Here is an 18,965-nt window from a genome sequence, read left to right on the forward strand (position 1 = left end):
GTAAAGTACCACCACGCATCTCCAACTATCAATCATTTTTTTTTCTCATTAAGCCGTTCTGAGTGGACAATGGTGGTTGAATATCTGAGTAACAGGGGCCTCTGATACTGAAATCCTATATTTTAAAAAAAACAGATAAGGAACAGAGCAATGTGTAGGAAGCACCAAAAAAGATAGCATTTGCAGAAAGGCAATGTCATGTTTGCCTTTTAAGAACCTGGAAGCTGTGAGACTTCACAGCCTGATTCCAAAATTCTGAAGTTCACCTGTGAAGAACTTTGATCTCCTGATTCAAAATCTGCAAGTGCCGAACTTCACTTCCTGCTAAGCAATCATTTCTTTGAGAGAATCCTGCAACAATCTGGCTATTTGATTTGTACTATTTGAACTCATCTGAATTATAATCCTCGAGTGGAAAAGTGTATCTTCCACTACTGGGCTCAGAATGGCTGATTTCCTCCTACAAGCCAGACAGATGGACTGATAGGTAAAACTATATTTTGCTTCCATACTTATAGAAGTGTATTATCATTTTAAATTATATCTTCCTTGAGTTATATGGTGTGTGATGGACAGCATTTAGATTTGATGTGTATTTGTGAATTTTAAAAAATACTTTATTTTTAAAACCAAGTAAATCAACTGCTTGTTCTTCAAATGGACCACATGTTGGAGAGGTTTAAGAATAAGCATACCAAACTTTCCAAAGTAACCACACTGATTGCATACAGTAGGAGAAGGAAACTGAGTATTTCAATACATCTGCTCCACTATCCATAAAACAATATTTTTAGAAGGCACAGACTTGTTAGTCTGTTGGCCTTTTTCCTCCCATTATCTGATGGTGTTTACTCACATTGCCAATTTGCAAATTGAAGCTGATTTTCCTGAGGTGGAGATCAGTTCCCATGTCTTTGCATGGTTGTATTGCTATGGTATAAGAAGTATTTATAATGAGAAATGTGATTTAATTATAGGATTCAAAATAATTTATTCAATGAAATATTCTGTATGCGATAGTCTGACAGGAAAGTGTTTGGACAAATAAACAAGGCAATAAGTTGGAGCTAGCAGCAGAAGTGCTATGATTCAGATAGTTTAATTTTCTGTACGCTCACTTGGAAATATTTAGACCATTAGCGACATTTTGATGTCTAGCTGAATATAGAGCACCTGGATGAGAGCCAGGGCATTCTAAAATCAAAACAAGTTGTTGCTGCTTGCTGAAAACTCAAATCTTGTTTCAGACACTATTTAAAGCCTTGTATTTGTCATTATATGTTGTCCAATTGCCCATGTCAAAAAAAAATCCAGAAAGCAACATCTGCCAGAGTACACAGACAATATAACTTAAAAATCTATCTTTTTACTGCCACAAAATACTGTTTGGTTCAGTGCACCACTGTGACTCCAAAATCATAATGAGTACAGACTGATTAACCAAGTAATGCAGTGTCAATATTTGAGGTTTCCCTTTGAGATACTATCACAGTGTGTCATTCAGGGAAAATAACATTGACAAGGTACAGAGGGCTTGATGTCTGCTTCCAGATTTTATGTTTGCATTTTCTGACTGTGGATCAAAGCAAATCATCCTGCAAGGTATTGAAACATTTACTTTACTTTAGAGCCATTGTCCATGTTTTGGACATTTCAACCAGTTTATGTAGTAAGATCACTTTACTGAAGTGCTGTTGTTGGTGAAACGGACAAAGGGTCATCGGACTTGGTTTGCGGTTCAAGTCAATTTCATTAACAAAACACTCAGTGAGCATTTCCCAAATTCTCACAATATTTATTTTTATTGAGCTGCATCTATCTGAGGAAGGATATTACCCACAAAGATTCAAGTGTTTGAGCTGGGCCATTGGTATCTCTTTCCTCTCCGACATAGGATGCCTCTCTTCCACAAAGGTGGCTCTCAAAGGTCAGGGTAGATCTTCACATCATCCTCTAGGGTTGCTGCAGAGTCTGTTGCAATTCTTCATTGAGTCTTTGCTGAGTCTTCACGAAGGGGATGGTATCCACATGTGTCTTATTATACCCCCATCGCCTGTGACATTCTAGAATGTTCTGTGGTCTTTGGCCATGGAGTCATGAGTTGGGTTCAAATTATCCAGTCAGGTTGCACCAACACGTCTCACCATTGCCATGCTGGGAGGTGTAAAGTGCACATAACTCAGGCAGTCAAGGTGCAAGAATATCTGACAGACGGGCTGGTTTTAATTAGTTCTGCTTGAACCTGTGTAACCTCTTTCATCTTGGTTTCCACTGTTCTCTGTATTTGATGGCTGCTGGTTGCTGTTTAATTTAGTTTGGCCAATTTTCTGTCAGGTCTGATTTCTCTGGCTGTGGGTCGATTTAGAATGTCCAATTTTGGGCCTGTCATTTGACCACAGAGTTGATAATTCAACCATCTTTTCTTTTATCTCAATTAATTTTAAGCCTTTAAAAACCGATGGGCTATGTTGTCAACAGCTCTCTGTTTAAATGACTAGGTGGAACTAAATCCTGCCAGGGAACACACAATATATTGGTAGCAGTCAAAATAGCTTTATTTTGATGTTAAGCAGGAAACAACTTGCCAAATATGAGAATATTATGAATGGTGTTGTATGTTAAATGGTGCAAACATTAGGCCTGACATTAAAAATATTTGAAGGTGTCAACTACAAATGTCAACCAACATGATGATTATTGACAAAGTGTAAAGAAATCTGACAGATTGGATAGGATTTTCATTAGCGAGATAATAAGCTTGAGGCAGGAAATGTCCCGACCTGGCAGACCCATCTCCTTGGAAATGATCCTGGCATGTATGAATGCCAGTTAGTTGGAAGGTGATTAAGCCAGGCCCACCATAAAGTGACTGAGTCATACAGCAGACAAAAGGCCCTTCAGCCCATTGTATCTGCACTGACGTATATACACATATCCCAATTTCCAGCCAACCCTTCGCAGAGCTTCCCACCTAGACCCACATGCTCTACTCCATCCCTGTAACTCAAATCCACTCAGCCTGCACATCCCTGGACACTATGAGCAATTTAACATGGCCAATCCACCTAACCTGCACATCTTTGGATTGAGAGAGAAATCCCATGGGGACACGGACAGAATGTGCAAACTCCACACGGACAGTCGCCCGAGGCTGGCATCGAACCCTCGTGCCTGGTGCTGTGAAATAGCAGTGCGAGCCAATGTGCTGCACCTCATGAGAGTCTCTCTTGAATGAGTCAAGCCATCCCATCAATTGTGCTGCTTGGCATTAATTTCAAATTGCCTTGAATTAATAAAGAAAGAAAAATAATTGCATGATCTGTTGATGTCCTGTTTTCTGTGATTCAAGTGGATAACCTCACTGTCTCATGAAATGACGCACTGGCACCAATTTCTCCTCAATTGTTCTCATCTATGAGTAGATTTTACGGTTCTAAATGAGGAATATTTGATTTAGTACTTGAAGCTAATAATTTTTAGTTTTACTGGATTTTAGTGGATTTATTACCATAAATGCATCACCTTAGCTGATCATAAAGAAATCAGTCTAAGGAGATGCACACCAGTGTCTATCAGGGGAGATTATTCAGAGTGCAGAGTGTTATATTTCTTGGCATTAGTTCAGTAATGCTTTACTTGCTTCCCCAAACCTCTTTGTGATAACCATTTTACTGTAAAGTGATAATACAATGTTGTGTGAAATCTTAATTTCTGTGGTTATCCAAAGATCAGTTTAAGGTTCCACCAAGTCCCAACACAGTAGACAGGCTGTATTTAAGTGTTGGAGAAATAATGACTGGCAGCTAGTGTTGCAAGCTAGAGATTTGTGACTCTTGAGCTATTACAAGAGTTCAAACATCAATCGAATAAATAATGATGCTGGCAAATCTCATAGAATTATGAAATTCTTGAACTGATTTTATTGAACTGACTCAAGATCACAAGGATACGGATAGTACACAGGTAGCTGGACAGGTGGAAAATATCATTTAGGTCCAAACATAGCTTGTTTTTCAATTTCAAACATTGATAAATGCCTCACAGAGAAACTGGCCTCTATCATCTCATTCTACCATTCATCCTTCTTCCATAACTGTGGTTTCCCACCCATTGTGGTTGACAAGGCTATCTATCACATCTGACCTATCATCCATGCTTCTGCCCTTGCCCATTCCCATCACTCACAACAGTGTGATTGGGTCCACTTTGTCCCCTCTTTTCATTCCACTAGCTTCTGCATTTAAAGGGTCATTCTTTGCCATTTCAGACATCTCCAGCAGAATACCACCATCAAACACATCTTCCCCTCTCACCCCCATCTGCATTTCACAGGGATCGTTCTCTCCGGGACCCCCAGTGCATTGCTTGACCACCACCCTCACTTCCCAAGGCACCTTCCCATGCATCCCAGATGATGCAACACCTGCCCCTTCACCTCCTCACCATCCAACGGCCTAAACAGTCTTTCCAGGTGAAGCAACATTTCACTTGTACCTCCTCCAAACCAGTCTATTGCATTTGCGGCACCCAATGTTTTCTGGTGACCACTTTGCAAAACCCCTCCTGTTCGTGTGCAAGCTTGACCCCCAATCTTGACACAGCAGGACATTTTAACAGTGTCCTGCTCGCATGCCCACATGTCTGTCTTCAGCATGCTACAGTGTTCCAGTGACTCTCATCACAAACCGGAGGAACAATATCTCGTCTTCAGACAAGGCACTTTACAACCTTCTGGACTTAGTATTGAGCTCAGCTCAATCAGATTGTGAACTCTGTCTCATTCCTTCCGTTTCTTTGAGCGTTACTTGTTATTTTCTCTGTCACTCTGTTCTCTCTCCCCTCCCCCTACTCCAGTGGAACTGTCTGTTCTGTCCAGTTTGGCAGTTAGACACACCATTGATCTCAGATTATAATGGTGCTGGAAAAGCACAGCAGGTCTGCCAGCATCCAAGGAGCAGGAAAATCGACATTTTGGGCAGGAGCCCTTCATCAGGAATGCCTCATGAAGGGCTTCTGCCCGAAACGTCAATTTTCTTGCTCCTCAGATGCGGCTGGACCTGCTGTGCTTTTCCAGCATCACTCTAATCTCCGGCATCTGCAGTCCTCACTTTCACCTACACCATTGATCTGCCATTCTCACATTCTGAGCACAATCGACACCCCTTCTCCCCATCACTCTAACTGACCTCCAAACTATTGCATAAATGCTGTCCCTCCACAATTCACATCAGCTCTGATGAGGAGTCATCTAGACTCAAAACATTAGGCAAAAGTGAGGATTGTAGATGCTGGAGATTAGGTTCGAGAGTGTGGTGCTGGAAAAGCACAGCATGTCAGGCAGCATCAGAGTTGCAGGAAAATGGACATTTCAGGCAAAAGCCCTTTGTCAGACTCAAAACTTACCTTGCTGTCTCTCTATGGATGCTGGTTGACCCATTGTGATTTCCAGCAATTTTCATTTTCAGTACGGTTTCCAGCAACTGCCATAATTAGCTTCTCTATCATTTTACTTTAAAGTATACGATGAAACGTTACACATCCAGTTGTCTGCATTGCATCTTCAATGCTGAATCTTCTTCATAGTGTCCAGCCTCATCCCTCAATCTCTTTGTGTTAACCCACTCTAAAATAAATTGAAGCCTGTATCCCCATTCTAAGTGCTTAAAGACTTAACAATAATCTAGGTTTGTTCAATATATTTCATCAGTTGAATGGCACTTTGATCTTTTACTAGAAATTCTGTGTCATATGATCCTGCCCCACTGACGAAGGAACAGTGTTCTGAAAGCTTTGCTTCCAAATAAACCTGTTGGACTATAACCTAGTGTTGTAGATTTTTAACTTTGTCCACCCCAGTCCAACACTGGCACCTCCACAAATGAACTTACCTGCCCCTGCACAATGCAATTCTCTGCTTTAAGTCAACTGGGAGATTACAAGGTTAAATGTTCCCTGAATGGTAGTCATTGACTTTCCTCTTTGTCTATTCCTTCTACTCCATATTTATACCTGAAGCATTGCCTGATGCTGAGGGAAAAGAAGTAACTTCTGACACATTGGTCTACCTGTACAGTAAGGGACAAAGGAGAGCTTCAGCATTTTGTAGCCCTCTGTACATGTGTTCAGAAGCTGTAGTGATCAACAATTAGTTACTCCTTCTATTGTCAATTCTGAGTGGCCAGTGATGATAGATAAAGAGGCAGAGGCATTGCTCATGGATTACCTCTAACTCTTCAATGTTTTGCTGATTAACAAACCAAGCTTCAGAGCATTACAGGGCTTTGACAGCAACAACTGCGCTACACACGAGGATGTCTGTTCACTTGGTGGAGCTCTTAGTTGTCAAACACTTGCTACAGAAGTGTGCAAAAGGCTGACTGGGCCATCTGATCCAGTATTCTTGGTTTCGGAGGGTGGTGGGTGGGGGGGAGGAGCGGGATGTAGGGAAGGTGGTGGCTACCCTTGGAGACTTCACCTTTCATTCCAGACTCCATGAAGTCTCATGACATCAGGACAAATATGGGCAAGGAAACCTAATTACTGCCTACTAATTTGCCTCGGACTCCTCAGCTACTAAATCAGTACTCCTCCACGTGAAACACCAATTGGAAGAAGCACTGAGGGTGGTCAGGGAACAGAAATGTACGCTGGGTGAGGGACTTCAATATCCATTACCAGAGCAGCTCAGTATTTCACTCCTGATCCAGTTGGCTGTGTCCAAAAGGGCAAAGCTGTTCTCGACTGTGTCTGTGCCAAATAGTGAGAGGAACAAGAAGGAGAACCCATAACTTGTTCTCACCAAACTACATGATGCAAAAGCACCTACCTATGACAATATTGGCAGGAGTGACCGTTGCATGGTTCTTATGGAAATAAAATCCTGTCTCCATATTGAGGCGGCCCTCAAGGAGAGGGTCACCTGCCTCTCCTCCAACCTAGTTTACTGTATCCGGTGCTCCCAATGTGATCTGCTCTACATCGGAGAGACCAAATGTAAACTCAGGGCACGTTTTGCTGAGGATCTCAGCTAGACATGAAAGGGCCGACCTGACTTCCCAGTCACCGCCCATTTTAATTCCCCTTTCCACTCCCTTTCCGACATGATCATCCTTGGTCTCCTCCATTGTCACAGCAAATCAGACTACAAATTGGAAGAACAACACCTTATCTTCCATCTTGGCTGCCTACAGCCTGGAGGACTCAACACTGAGTTCTCCAATTTCAAATAACCTCCCTTTCCATTCCCTGACTCCCCTCCCAGCTCCTGCCCTTCCCTTCCATTCCTCTGGTCGATGCTTCCTTCCAGCTAGCAATCGGATTCATTCCTCCACTTGATCAATAAGGTCATATCTTCTATCTGTGTTCACCTATCCCTACCTCACCACCATGCCACCACTGCCCCCAACCCAGATCCCCACCTTCCCCCTTCCTTTTATCTGCAGCTCCTCTTACACCCGACCCCAATCCTGAAGAAGGACTACACCTAAAACGTTAACTTCTCCACCTCCTGATGCTGCCTGGCTTGCTCTGTTCTTTCACCCTCCTGCTTATATACCTCCATCTTCTTATGTCAAACTTCTATGGTGCTGAATTGGATCAATTGCAACTCAAAACAAGTCATTCATGCGATGCTATGGCCCATTCATAAGTAACAGAATTGTACTCAAACTGTATACAAACACAATCTGTAATGTCATGGCGAAACATTTGCTCACTTTACTTTTAGCATCAAGTCAGGGATCAACCCTGGTTCAATAAAGAGTGCGGGAAAGCTTGCCAGGAGCAGCACAATGGAGATTTAAAAGTGAGATGTCAATCTAGTCAAGACACACCACAGAGCTACCTATGTACCAAACAACAGAAACAGCATGAGATAGACAGGGCTAAGCGATCCTACAGATCAGGTCTATGCTCTGCAATCTTGACACATCCAGCCATCATTGATGGTAGACAATTCAACAACTAACAGGAGGAGCAAGTGTTTTAAGTATTATAAATATAATATAAATAATTATAAATTTCCCCTTCCTCAATTATGGAAGAGACCAGCAAAAGGCAAGATTTAAGAAGTTACAACCATCTAAAGTCATTAAGTGCTGAATAGATGATTCATCTCAATCTAGACCTATGGGTCCCCAGTGTGATAAATACCAGGGTTATGAAGAGCTGTCAGTGGATTTGAAGTATTAAGTCTGCTTTCTCTCCGTATATGTTGCCAGACCTGCTGAGTTTCTCCAGCAATTTCTGTTTTTATCACCAGTGCCAGATGTGATTAATTTGATTCACTCCCTGTAATGTCAAGAAACAGCTTAAGCACTGGATAATGTAAAGTTATGGGTCCAGCAACATTCAGGCAATAGGACTGAAGCCTTGTGCTCCAGAATGAGCCATGCCTCTATCCACGTTGTTCCAGAACAGCGCCAACATTGGCATCCACCTAACACATGGGAAATTTCCCAGGTCTGCTCTGTAAACAAACACCAGGAAAAATCCAACCTGGCAATTCACCACCTATCAGTCTACACTCGAATCATCAGAAAAGTGATCAAAGGGCTATCAAGCAGAACTTCTTACTTTTGACTGCTCAGTTCTAGTTCCACTACGGCCAATCTTTACAGCCTTTATCCAAACATGGAGAAATGATTCTCATTTGTTCACGTCATTGGGTCAAAACCCTGAAACTCCCTTTCTAATATACTGTTGTTATATCGACAGGTCAAAGACTGCTTGAAAGTGGCTTCCTGCCACCTTCTCAAGCACAATTTAGGACAGAAATAAATACTGGACTAGCTAGTGCTACTAATGCCTGTAAATGAATTTTCAAAAAGGCAACTGTATCCTGCATTACAAAGAGAAGAATGTCAGAGATTGTGTTTAAGCGATATGTCTGCCAGAAATGAATAGCTGAAGATATGTGGATATAGAAATATATGGGTGAGGGGATGGGATCAATGAATGACATGAAGCTTTAGGTGAGGTTTGTAAATATTAAGAATGCATACTGAGTGAGTTAAGTAACGGATTCCTGTGTAACTCAGACAGAGACAGCAATGGAGGGAATCAAATCTAATGAATACATAATAAATCAAAACAAAATGCTTATAAACTTCTCAGTTAAGTCAAAAATTAAAGACTTAAGATAGGAGTGATATTTTACTAGTTTTGAATGCTTGTAAAAGACATTGCTGGGAGAAGGCTTGAAATTTTATTTTTGCTATATATGTTAAGTTCTTCCAAAATCATATATTTTACATAGCATTATTTTTCTTTATTTTGTGCAACTAACTTATTTTGCTCAAAGAAGGAAAGCCTGTGTGAATATATTCAGTGACTGACCACAATGGTAACTGAACACAAATATATAAATGTAGAAATCAAAGCCAGCTAAACAAAAGGGGTGACATGTGGGTGGAGGAATCAAATGAGGTTGAGACATACCTGAGTCAAAATAAATTTAAAACGATAAAGGAGGATGGATTCACTGCATTACATATAAAGGGGGAAGTCATTTAACCTTATAGAGAAATGGTTATGATAAATGGACAGAGTGTACCTGACCACATTAATGCATGAACTGGAAACTTTGTAATGATACTATGGCTTTAACTTGGGTACTTTGTCCTGGCTTTCATTTAAAGGAGTGTTTTTGAGCCATTGATGCTGAACTGTCTTTTCTAAGCCAATAAATTAAACAGCTTGTGAGGCCTTGGGCTTTAGTTTAATACTGGAACAATAGAAGCAGCAGGAATAGGTGGAGTCTGTCTCCCACAGAACCAAAGTTTCAGTGTAACTTCCAGTAGTTGTTTGAAGCTGGTTGGGGAAGCTGCCACACTTCTCTAAAGGTTTAGGTTCTCTCTTTGCTGCCAGAATTGCATATGAGACAACATATTTTACTAAATGTGTCTTTGACAAGGGTGTATTTATAGGTTGTTACGATTTTGGATTAGTTGCTGTTAAATAATATATTATTCTGTTAAGTTTTCCAATAGAGTTGAAGTTATATCAATTCTTCTTTCTTTTGTTTATGTTTTAAATCTGAGTAGTACATCCAATCAAATTACATCTGGAACACAGCACCACACACTTGCATTTGTATCAGGTAAAAGTTAGAGTCTAGGTTATTGTTTTGATATATTTGGAGGGGGATTGGTCTGGTCTATAACAAATTAAGGGCTCTTGTTGGGATCCGACTCTCAAATTCCAGTTGAGGTTGAGGATTACTGGACTCAAAAATAAAGAGTGGGGAGTGTTGTTGTTTTTATTTCAGGTCTTGAATTCAGTTGTTATAAACAGGTGTGCCTTGTGTAATAATGGCTTTCAGTCGCTCTGAATTTCCTGGGGGTGGAGGAAGTCACTTCGGTTAGTTTAAGAAATGAGCAAGACAAAACGTTTGTAATTGGCAAACAAGCTGAAGTTGGAATTCCCTACGTCTGTGAGGAAAGCAGAGATAATTGCAGCAATGGCTCAGCATTTACAATTGCCAGGAGGGCAAACAGGATAATTGGAAATTGCTAAAATTCATTTGCAAATGAAGCAGCTTGAATTAGAAGCAATAGCAAAGGAAAACATTAAGAAAAAGAAAGAATCACCCTGGAAGAACAAAAAGAAAGAGAAAAGGAAATGAAACAGTTTGAATTACAATTAAAAACAGAGGACAAAGGAAGGGAAAGAATAGCCCTGGCAGAATGAAAAGAAAAGGAAAGAATGATCTTAGCCAAAGAAAGCAAGAGAAGAGAGGCAGAAAGTAAGAGCTTTTGATATTCAGAAGCTGGCAATGAGAAAGGAAAGTTGACTTAAAATGCCAAAGGTAGAAACTAGGAGTAGTGATGAAGACAGTGATGAAGAGCAAACCCATCATAGCCAAAAGACTGATGGGGGATCTGTTTAAATATGTCCAAGCATTACCAAATTTTAATGAAAAGGAGCTAGAAGTGGTTTTGTTTCCTTTGAGAAAGTGACTAAGCAAATAAAAGGCTGATAACCATATGAGTATTTTGATTCAAACAGAATTAGGAGGTAGAGCTAGTGATGCATTTGCATCACTATCAGAGGAGGTAGCACCAAAGCCTACAGACAATATTTCAGGAATCTAAGGAGGAAACTTGGTCAAATGTACATTGAGTTTGAAAGGATCAAACAAAGTAAATTTGATAAGTGGATAAAGGCATTGAAAATAGATCAGACAAATGATGCTCTTAAAGAGGCTGTTATTTTGGAAGAGTTCAAAATTTCACTTCTTGATGTCATTCAAACTTCAAGATTAGCAGCAGAAATAGCAGATGATTATCAGTTAGTTCACAAATCAAAGTTTGGCTTCAGATACCAATTTCAATCTGTGAAGGACAGAAATTGAGGAAAAGAGAAATTCCCAGGCGGTAGTGGATAAAAATCTCATTGAACATTGTAAAGATTGTTTGATATAGGTTAAAAATTAAACCCATGAGAGGGGATCAAAAGTAAAAAAAAAGTTCTGGTGTTTTCCCTGTAATAAAAGTCAGACACATGAAGTTTCAGTGTTGGTGGTTCAAAAAAAATGCTCGGAAGATGGATGTTGTAAAACAGCATTAGCCAGTAGGGATTTTGTTTTAAATGGTAAAAGAAACCCCAGCAGAAGCTAAAAGGGCTGCAAAAGAATGTATGGTTTGGTCAGGGGTTGGCTAATTAGAAAGTACCAGATCTCTTTAAAAAATTTACCTGTGTGGGCAAGGTTTACTTGTGTACCAGGAGGAATAGTAAAGAAATTAGCATTTTAAGAGATACAGGAGCAAGTCAATCTTTGAAGGCGAGCGATGAAGAGGTATGCATTTTGGAAAGAGTCCTGCCAGAAAAGGTGGTAAAATGTGGAATTCATGGTGAGAAGAGCAGTGTTCCATTGTATGAGGTGAAGTTGGAGAGTCCAGTGAAAAGTGGCGAAGTGGTGGTAGAAGTATTCAAGGAATTTTCTGTTGCAGAGATACAGTTTATCCTCAGGAATGATATAGCTGAATCACAGGTGAGAGAGATGCCTACTGTGGTTGAAAAGCCAGTGGAAAATCAGGCAACTGAGATGTTATGGGAAGTATATCTTGGGACTTGTTTCCTGACTGCGTGGTAACAAGGTCACAAAGCTGCAAGTTGAAACAGGAGGAGAAATCAAAGAATAAACATAAGAAAGTTAAGTTTAATTTATCAGAAATTCTGTTTGACCAAATGGTTGAGCAAATAAACAAGAACAGATAGAGGACAAAGTGGATATTTTTAGTTCAGAGAGGTTAGTTGATCACAGCAAAAAGATGAAAAAAATGCAGTTATATCTAAAAGCAAAAACAGAAAAATAATCTGAATATATCCCAGAATATTAGTATCTTAAAAATTGAGTCTTGATGAGGAAATGAACACCATTATATATTCAGGTGGATGAGAAGTGGGTAGAAGTTCATCAAGTTGTATTACAATTGGGTTATAGAAAGAACGTGTTACAGATACCACATGAGGTACCAGTGTAAGGTCATTTGGGAGTAAGGAAAACACAAGCCAAAATATGAAAGCATTTTTACTTGCCTGGAATGTGGTTAAACTTTGCCAAAATATTATACATGTGATAAAACCGACGCCGTTAATATCTATTCTAGCATTTGAAGAACCTTTTACAAGAGTTAATTTATTACATAGGACCGCTCCCTAAAACAAAAAGTGGACACCAATATTTTTGCCAATAATGGATGTGTCTACTAGATTTTGGGAGACCATTCCTATATATAATATCACAGCTAAAAGGATTGAAGAAGTTATTCAGTTTTTTTTACTAGATACAGACTACCCACAGAAGTACAATCAGATAAAGGTCAAATTTTGCATCAAAATTATTCAAGGAAGTTTTGCACAGCTTAGAAATAAAACGATTTAAATTAACTGCATAACTTCCAGAATCTGAAGGAGCATTGGAATGGCAGGATCAAACTTTAAATACCATGTTGAGGACTTATAGTCAAGACCATCCAGAGAACTAGGATAAAGGAACTCCATTGGTACTTTGTTGCAATTAGGGATGCATCTAATGAATCAAATAAATTTGGTCCATTTCAATTAGTTTTCTGACATGAGGTGAGAGGACCACTGAAATTAGTCGAGATAAAATTAGTGAGTTAGAGTTCAGAGACCATATATTTGGACTATGAGCCAAATTCTGGTAAAGATTAAATAGAGTTGATGAGTTGGCCAGCTCACATGTGAAAATAGCACAATGTTTGATGAAACTGGAAGCAGACACGACATCAAAACATTCTAGTTTTGCTAGAGGAAATGAAGTGTTAGTATTATTACTAGTGATAAGTGAATGTTTAAAAGCAAGGTTTAGTGGTCCTATCAGACCAAACGGAAATTGAGTGAGGTGCATTATTTGATAAGAACTCCAGAAAGAAGGAAAACTCACAGAGCAAATTCACTCATGTGAAAATATTCAAACAGTATTTTGATAGGGAAGGAAAGCAAAAGGAGAATGTAGTACTTGTTACAACACAGAGTGAAGATCCAAATCCACAGAAATTTGAAATTGATATTGAGGAAGTTCTGAAAAATTGTGATAAATTATTAAGTTATATTCCAGAGGAAAATTGAAATGACCTGAAAAAGTTACTACAATCACATAGATAAATATGTTGAAATAAACTGGGGATTACTAACATGATTACCCACAACATAGATACAGAAAATGCCATTCCAATTAAGCAACACTCTGACATACTTAACCATCATAAATTAGCACAGACTCAATCTATTTTACTGAATTTGTCTTTGCCAAAGATGTGTTTGTGGAATGTTACTGTATTGGACCAGTTGCTGTTTATTTATTAAATAATCTATTATTCTGTTAGGTCTTCTAATAAAATTAAAGTCATACCAATTTTTCTTTCTTTTGTTTGTATTTTAACTGTAAAATAAGAATAAAGTGTGTTTTGCTAAAAGCTGAGTAGTGTAACTAACCAAATTACATCTGGAACACAGCACCTTACATTTGCCTTTAAACAAAATAAAAGTTAGAGTCTAGCCTATCTCCTTGATTTATGTGAAGAGGGTTTAGTCTGGTTTATAACAGAATAATTATGTATCACAGAAATATTTACTGTAAACAGTTAAGTGGAGAATAGTTTTGAAATACAAATGATCACTATAGAATATGTCAACTGGAAAGTCATTTCATGTCAAACTCCTCACCACTGTTGTTTTATTTTTCTCAGATTTTTTTGGGACTAAGAGTTGATATTTGAACAGCTGCATGTTTTAAAAGAAAGCAAAACAAATATAGATGTTTGCTTTTATTGACTTGCCTGGAAAATGATGTAACTTACTTACTAATCTAAGGTATACGGGACAATCTGGCACTGAAAATTGATATGTCCAGGGCGAGCAGCTAACAGGTTGGCTGTTGAGTTGTTAAATCAAAGAAAAACTAATGCTAACCATTCAACCACAAAGAATGGTGATTAAAAAAGAAAAATAAAAGAAAAGAACTTTTGACTGGTTTTGGTAAGTATGGAATGATCTTGGAGTTTTTAGGACTGGTGGTAATCTTTTATGCTATCTTGTTTTCTGTCCGGCTCAAGAATTGTTGAACGTTCTGAGAAATAAAAATTCCCATCTGTAGGAAATAAGTGAATATGATACTGTTCGCATTCAATGGTGACTTTAAAGTTAAATGTACAGATGTGTGCTTTTGTATAACTCATTATCCAGGGTTGCAATGAAGGCCATAATTTGAATTGGAAATTACAATTCTTTTACTTTTCTTTCAATTTATCTCTTAACTGTGTCTGTCTTTCAGTCTTTTGGTATGTAAGTGTGGACTATTTTCAAAGAAGATTGGGTTTAAATCATAGATATTAATTAGATCATCTTGCTCTTTACTTTTGTCTTGCTAAAGGGCCATATTAATAATAAATTGTTAATTATTTTATAAAAGGTGTTGTCCAAGATATATTATTTGTAAAGTCTGGTTCAGAACAATTGGGCAATTTAGAGGACCATTAAATATTTTAATCTCATTAAGTTGTGAATTCAGTGATAGTAAGACTGACTTAGTTTGGCTTACTAACGTAACATTTGGTGTAGAATTACAAAGTGCGGTAGTAGCTTTGGTTCATTTATAAGCATGTGATAATTAGGCTACCCACGTGTGTAACATGATTATAATGTGTACAAATATGTAAAACAAACTACAATTGGGGTGAGAATCTCTGCGTATGCTGTGTTCCCTTTATATCTAATAAACTCCTGACTTCTTTGGACACTTAAATGTCTCCATTTTCAGTGTCACTTGAACACTACAACCAAACTGTAAAATCAGTAAAACTCATGACCTATAAAGCCAGGTTTCATAATGACTCTGACTTGACCAGTATAACTATTAGCTGGGATCATAACAACCTGCAGAAACAGAAAATTTTACTTTGTTTTTAAGTATAAACAGAATATCTTTCCTGTATGTATAATTTGTACACATTGAACTTATAAATAAAAAAGGTACAGTCGCCATAGACCCACTCTCTTACTAGACAGGGAGAGACAGATGACTTGTGGTTGGCCAACCTGAGGGTCAAGATGCCTCAGGCGAGGGGAGACATGACATTTTTTAGTAACCTCAGCTGCTGGGGTTTGCACACTGTTTGCATCACTCTGTATCCTAAACTAACTGTCTAGCCAACTGAACAAACCCATTTCTGAAATTATAAATATATGACAGATGAGAACTTGAAAATTTGTTTATAAATAACAGGCTCTGAAACAAAGTGAATACAATTTTAATTATGTATCATGTGATAATTGTTAATATTGTTTTTTTTCCCATTTTGCATTATAACACATCAAAGAATGCATTACATTAGATAACCTTTAATTATTTTCTATAATTGGTCTCATGGTTCTGCTAAAGAACATAAAGTCTGCTGGGCAAAGAAAATGTTAATGTAAGTGTGGCTTCATCTTGTCATGAGGCTGCAGGAGAGAAGAAGATCATGTGATATTGCATGATGCATAGTGTGTCTCATTAGCATGTCAGACTTCAAACTCAATAAAACTGTGCTACACTCAATAAACTCTTTAAAATAATTGGGAAATGTGTCTGTCGAAGACAAAATTGCACCACATGCAATTTATACAAATTTGCAACTCTAATCATTTCATTAATGTTTTTGCATTTTAATTTTCTTATTGTAATATGAAATTCCGTATCCAGCCTGATTTTTAAAAATGTACTTCATTATTGGTTTATGAAATCGGATATAACATTTTCTTCTATTACCTAAGGCAAAACATGTGGAATAAAAGTGTTCTGCCAAGTGTCAGACATTACACTACTCACATCATATTTAATAGCAGGCAGAATTAAAATCGTAAATACTTTACAGATTTATTGATGGTCTTTAAATGAGCATTATAATATCTTCAATCTCTGAATGTCATCACAACAGTTAAAAAAGCCTTTTCCCTTGCAAGACATGTAATTAACATTTTGTTTATGTAGAGCAGAAACCTGACCTTCACTGATATTACCTCTGAATACCTGCTAAAATGCAGCTTTCTACAGGAGCATATTAAATATTAAGTTGTGAACAATGCTATATTTTCAGCATGACATTTATTGGGCTGTTTGAGACCTAAATAGAAAAATGCATGTCCTGCAGGAATCAATTTGTTGCATGCTACTGAAAGACTTTGTGACTTAAAAAATGACAATTAAAACTAAGTTAATCAAAGGATAGTTGACAGATTAAAAGGGGCCCTTGGGGTGCAGTGATAAATGTCCCTATTGCTGAGCTAGCCGGCCCAGTTTCAAGTCTCACCTGTTCTGAAGGTGTGGAATTACATCTTTGAACAGGCTGATTACAAAATACCTAGTTAACAGACTAACAGGCAACATGAATGCTTCAGGGGACAACATCACTCTTGTAATGGCCTCTTGGGTGGGTTCAGTTACACTTCATGAACCATCTTTAAATCTGCACAATTGTGTTTTATGTAGAATTAAATAATGTTATTGTCCCAAAAGTATCGATAATTATAAAAGAGAAATAGGGAATGTAATCTAAGGGGAAGGAACTCAATTATTGAAAGAACGATCAGTTTCTTTCTGATTTTTGAGTTGTAACTTCATGATTAATCAAAATTTCTAAGCAAAGCTAAAGATTTGTAATCAGTATGTCTGTTGTGCACTAATTAATACAAAACCAACAAATAAAGATCATTGTCTGAAATGTATCAAATCTAATCACTATATGATGTACATTGTTGCAGTAAAATGTTCTCTGTAATGTTCGTTGAGGGAGCCACAATATATGGTATATTGTAGTCATTTGGTAGTATGATAGTGAGGAACAATTGTAATATCAAAGGCCAAGATGAATGTACCTAACCAGTTTAGTGAATTTGTTTTGCTAAATGTGTTGATTTTAATGTCTTGCTTGTTTGGGATTCCAATAAAATGACATTGTATCAAAAAACCTCTCACCACAAAAGATGAAGATTGCTGCAAGGCAGCAATTAGGAATCCATCTACAATTTAAGAGTTTGTTTCCAACCAATCAATCTGCAGCACATGCTGGATGGAAATTAAAGTACCAGTATTCTTTCAACTCACGCTCTCTGTATTGAGCTGAATCCCATTGGATATTATTTCACCATTCTTCAGGTGGAGTCTTAACCTAGACATAGCAACACTGAAAATTGATTTTTCTGACAATCAGTAATAGACAGAAAACATGATGTGGGCTGCTGGTGAATGGGGAATTGGGTTACCTTCACTGCTGTAAGATGAGTTGGTCATAGCACAGACAGAAAGGGAAATGCGGTTGCTTCGTCCGCCTCCTCAATTGTTCACTGCAACTGATGCCAAAGACTGTGTTTGTCATGCACTGGAATGGAGGAACCACTGTGATCAACAGTAAGCAGCATGTAACTCTATTTCATAGCTCCTCCAGAACTGACAAAGCCCCAGTATAACTGTTGTTTACATGATCCACTGGTCTGCTCTATCGCCATCCTCGGGCTTCATCATTTTCATTATGTTTACGTGGCCCATGTATTGTGAGGATTGTGCCCCAAGATCATAAGCAATGCACTTGGTGTAGCCCATCAACAATTTTAAAATGACCAACAAATGCTTCCACAAACTCAACAACAGCCTGTAAAAATCAAACAACAACTATCCTGAACATTTATGATAATCCCATTAAACAGGTGATGTCCATTGATAGCATAGCAAGAAAAATATGTAATGTATTTAAATAACTCAGATTCCTGTAACCATTTTTCAGAATATCTAAGGCTCAATGTTGATAGGTCAGAGTGGAAGATGGAGTGGATAGGTGGGAATGAATCTGGACAGGTGGGACAGGACAAGAGGGCCAAGTTGGAGGGATGGATCTGGGATGAGATGGGGGGAGGGGAGATGAGGAAACTGGTGAAATCAGTGTTGGTACCATGTGGTTGGAGGGTCCCAAGGTCGAAAATGAGGCGTTCTTCCTCCAGGTGGCTAGGATTTGACGGTGGAGGAATTGTTCCTTCTGAGAGCAGATACATTGGAGGTGGAGGAATTGGGAGTGAGGGATAGCAGAAGTGGGATGATAAGAGATGTAGTGTAGGTAGCCATGGGAGTCCTCTACATTGGGGAGACTGGATGCCAACTCACAGAATGTTCCAGAGAACATCTCTGGGACATTGGCAAAAAACAACCCCGCCTCCCTGTGGCCGAACACTTCAACTCCCCCTCCCACTCCACAAAGGACATGCAAGTCCTGGGCCTCTTCCACAGCCAAATCCAAGCCATCGGACACCTGGAGGAAGAAGGACTCATCTTCCGCCTTGCGACCCTACAACCACACGGCATCAATTTCGATTTTACCAGTTTCCTCAATTTCCCTCCCCCTCACTTCATCCCAGATTCAACTCTCCAACTCAGCATCTCCCTCTTGAACTATTCAATCTGTCCATCT

The 18,965-nt window shown here is 38.7% G+C and overlaps 1 protein-coding gene across 1 annotated transcript in view; it reads right to left on the reverse strand.

Moving 5' to 3' along the window:
• Nucleotides 1-18,965, reverse strand: part of LOC132827975 (alpha-1,6-mannosylglycoprotein 6-beta-N-acetylglucosaminyltransferase B) — an 860,566-nt gene that overhangs the window by 448,711 nt on the left and 392,890 nt on the right. Inside the window, exon 6 of the mRNA XM_060844829.1 lies at nt 8,675-8,697. Within this exon, the coding sequence (XP_060700812.1) occupies nt 8,675-8,697 (23 nt within the window). The remainder of the gene's footprint in view (nt 1-8,674; nt 8,698-18,965) is intronic.

The sequence above is a fragment of the Hemiscyllium ocellatum genome, chromosome 25 (genome assembly GCF_020745735.1).
Source record: "Hemiscyllium ocellatum isolate sHemOce1 chromosome 25, sHemOce1.pat.X.cur, whole genome shotgun sequence".
Taxonomy (NCBI): domain Eukaryota; kingdom Metazoa; phylum Chordata; class Chondrichthyes; order Orectolobiformes; family Hemiscylliidae; genus Hemiscyllium; species Hemiscyllium ocellatum.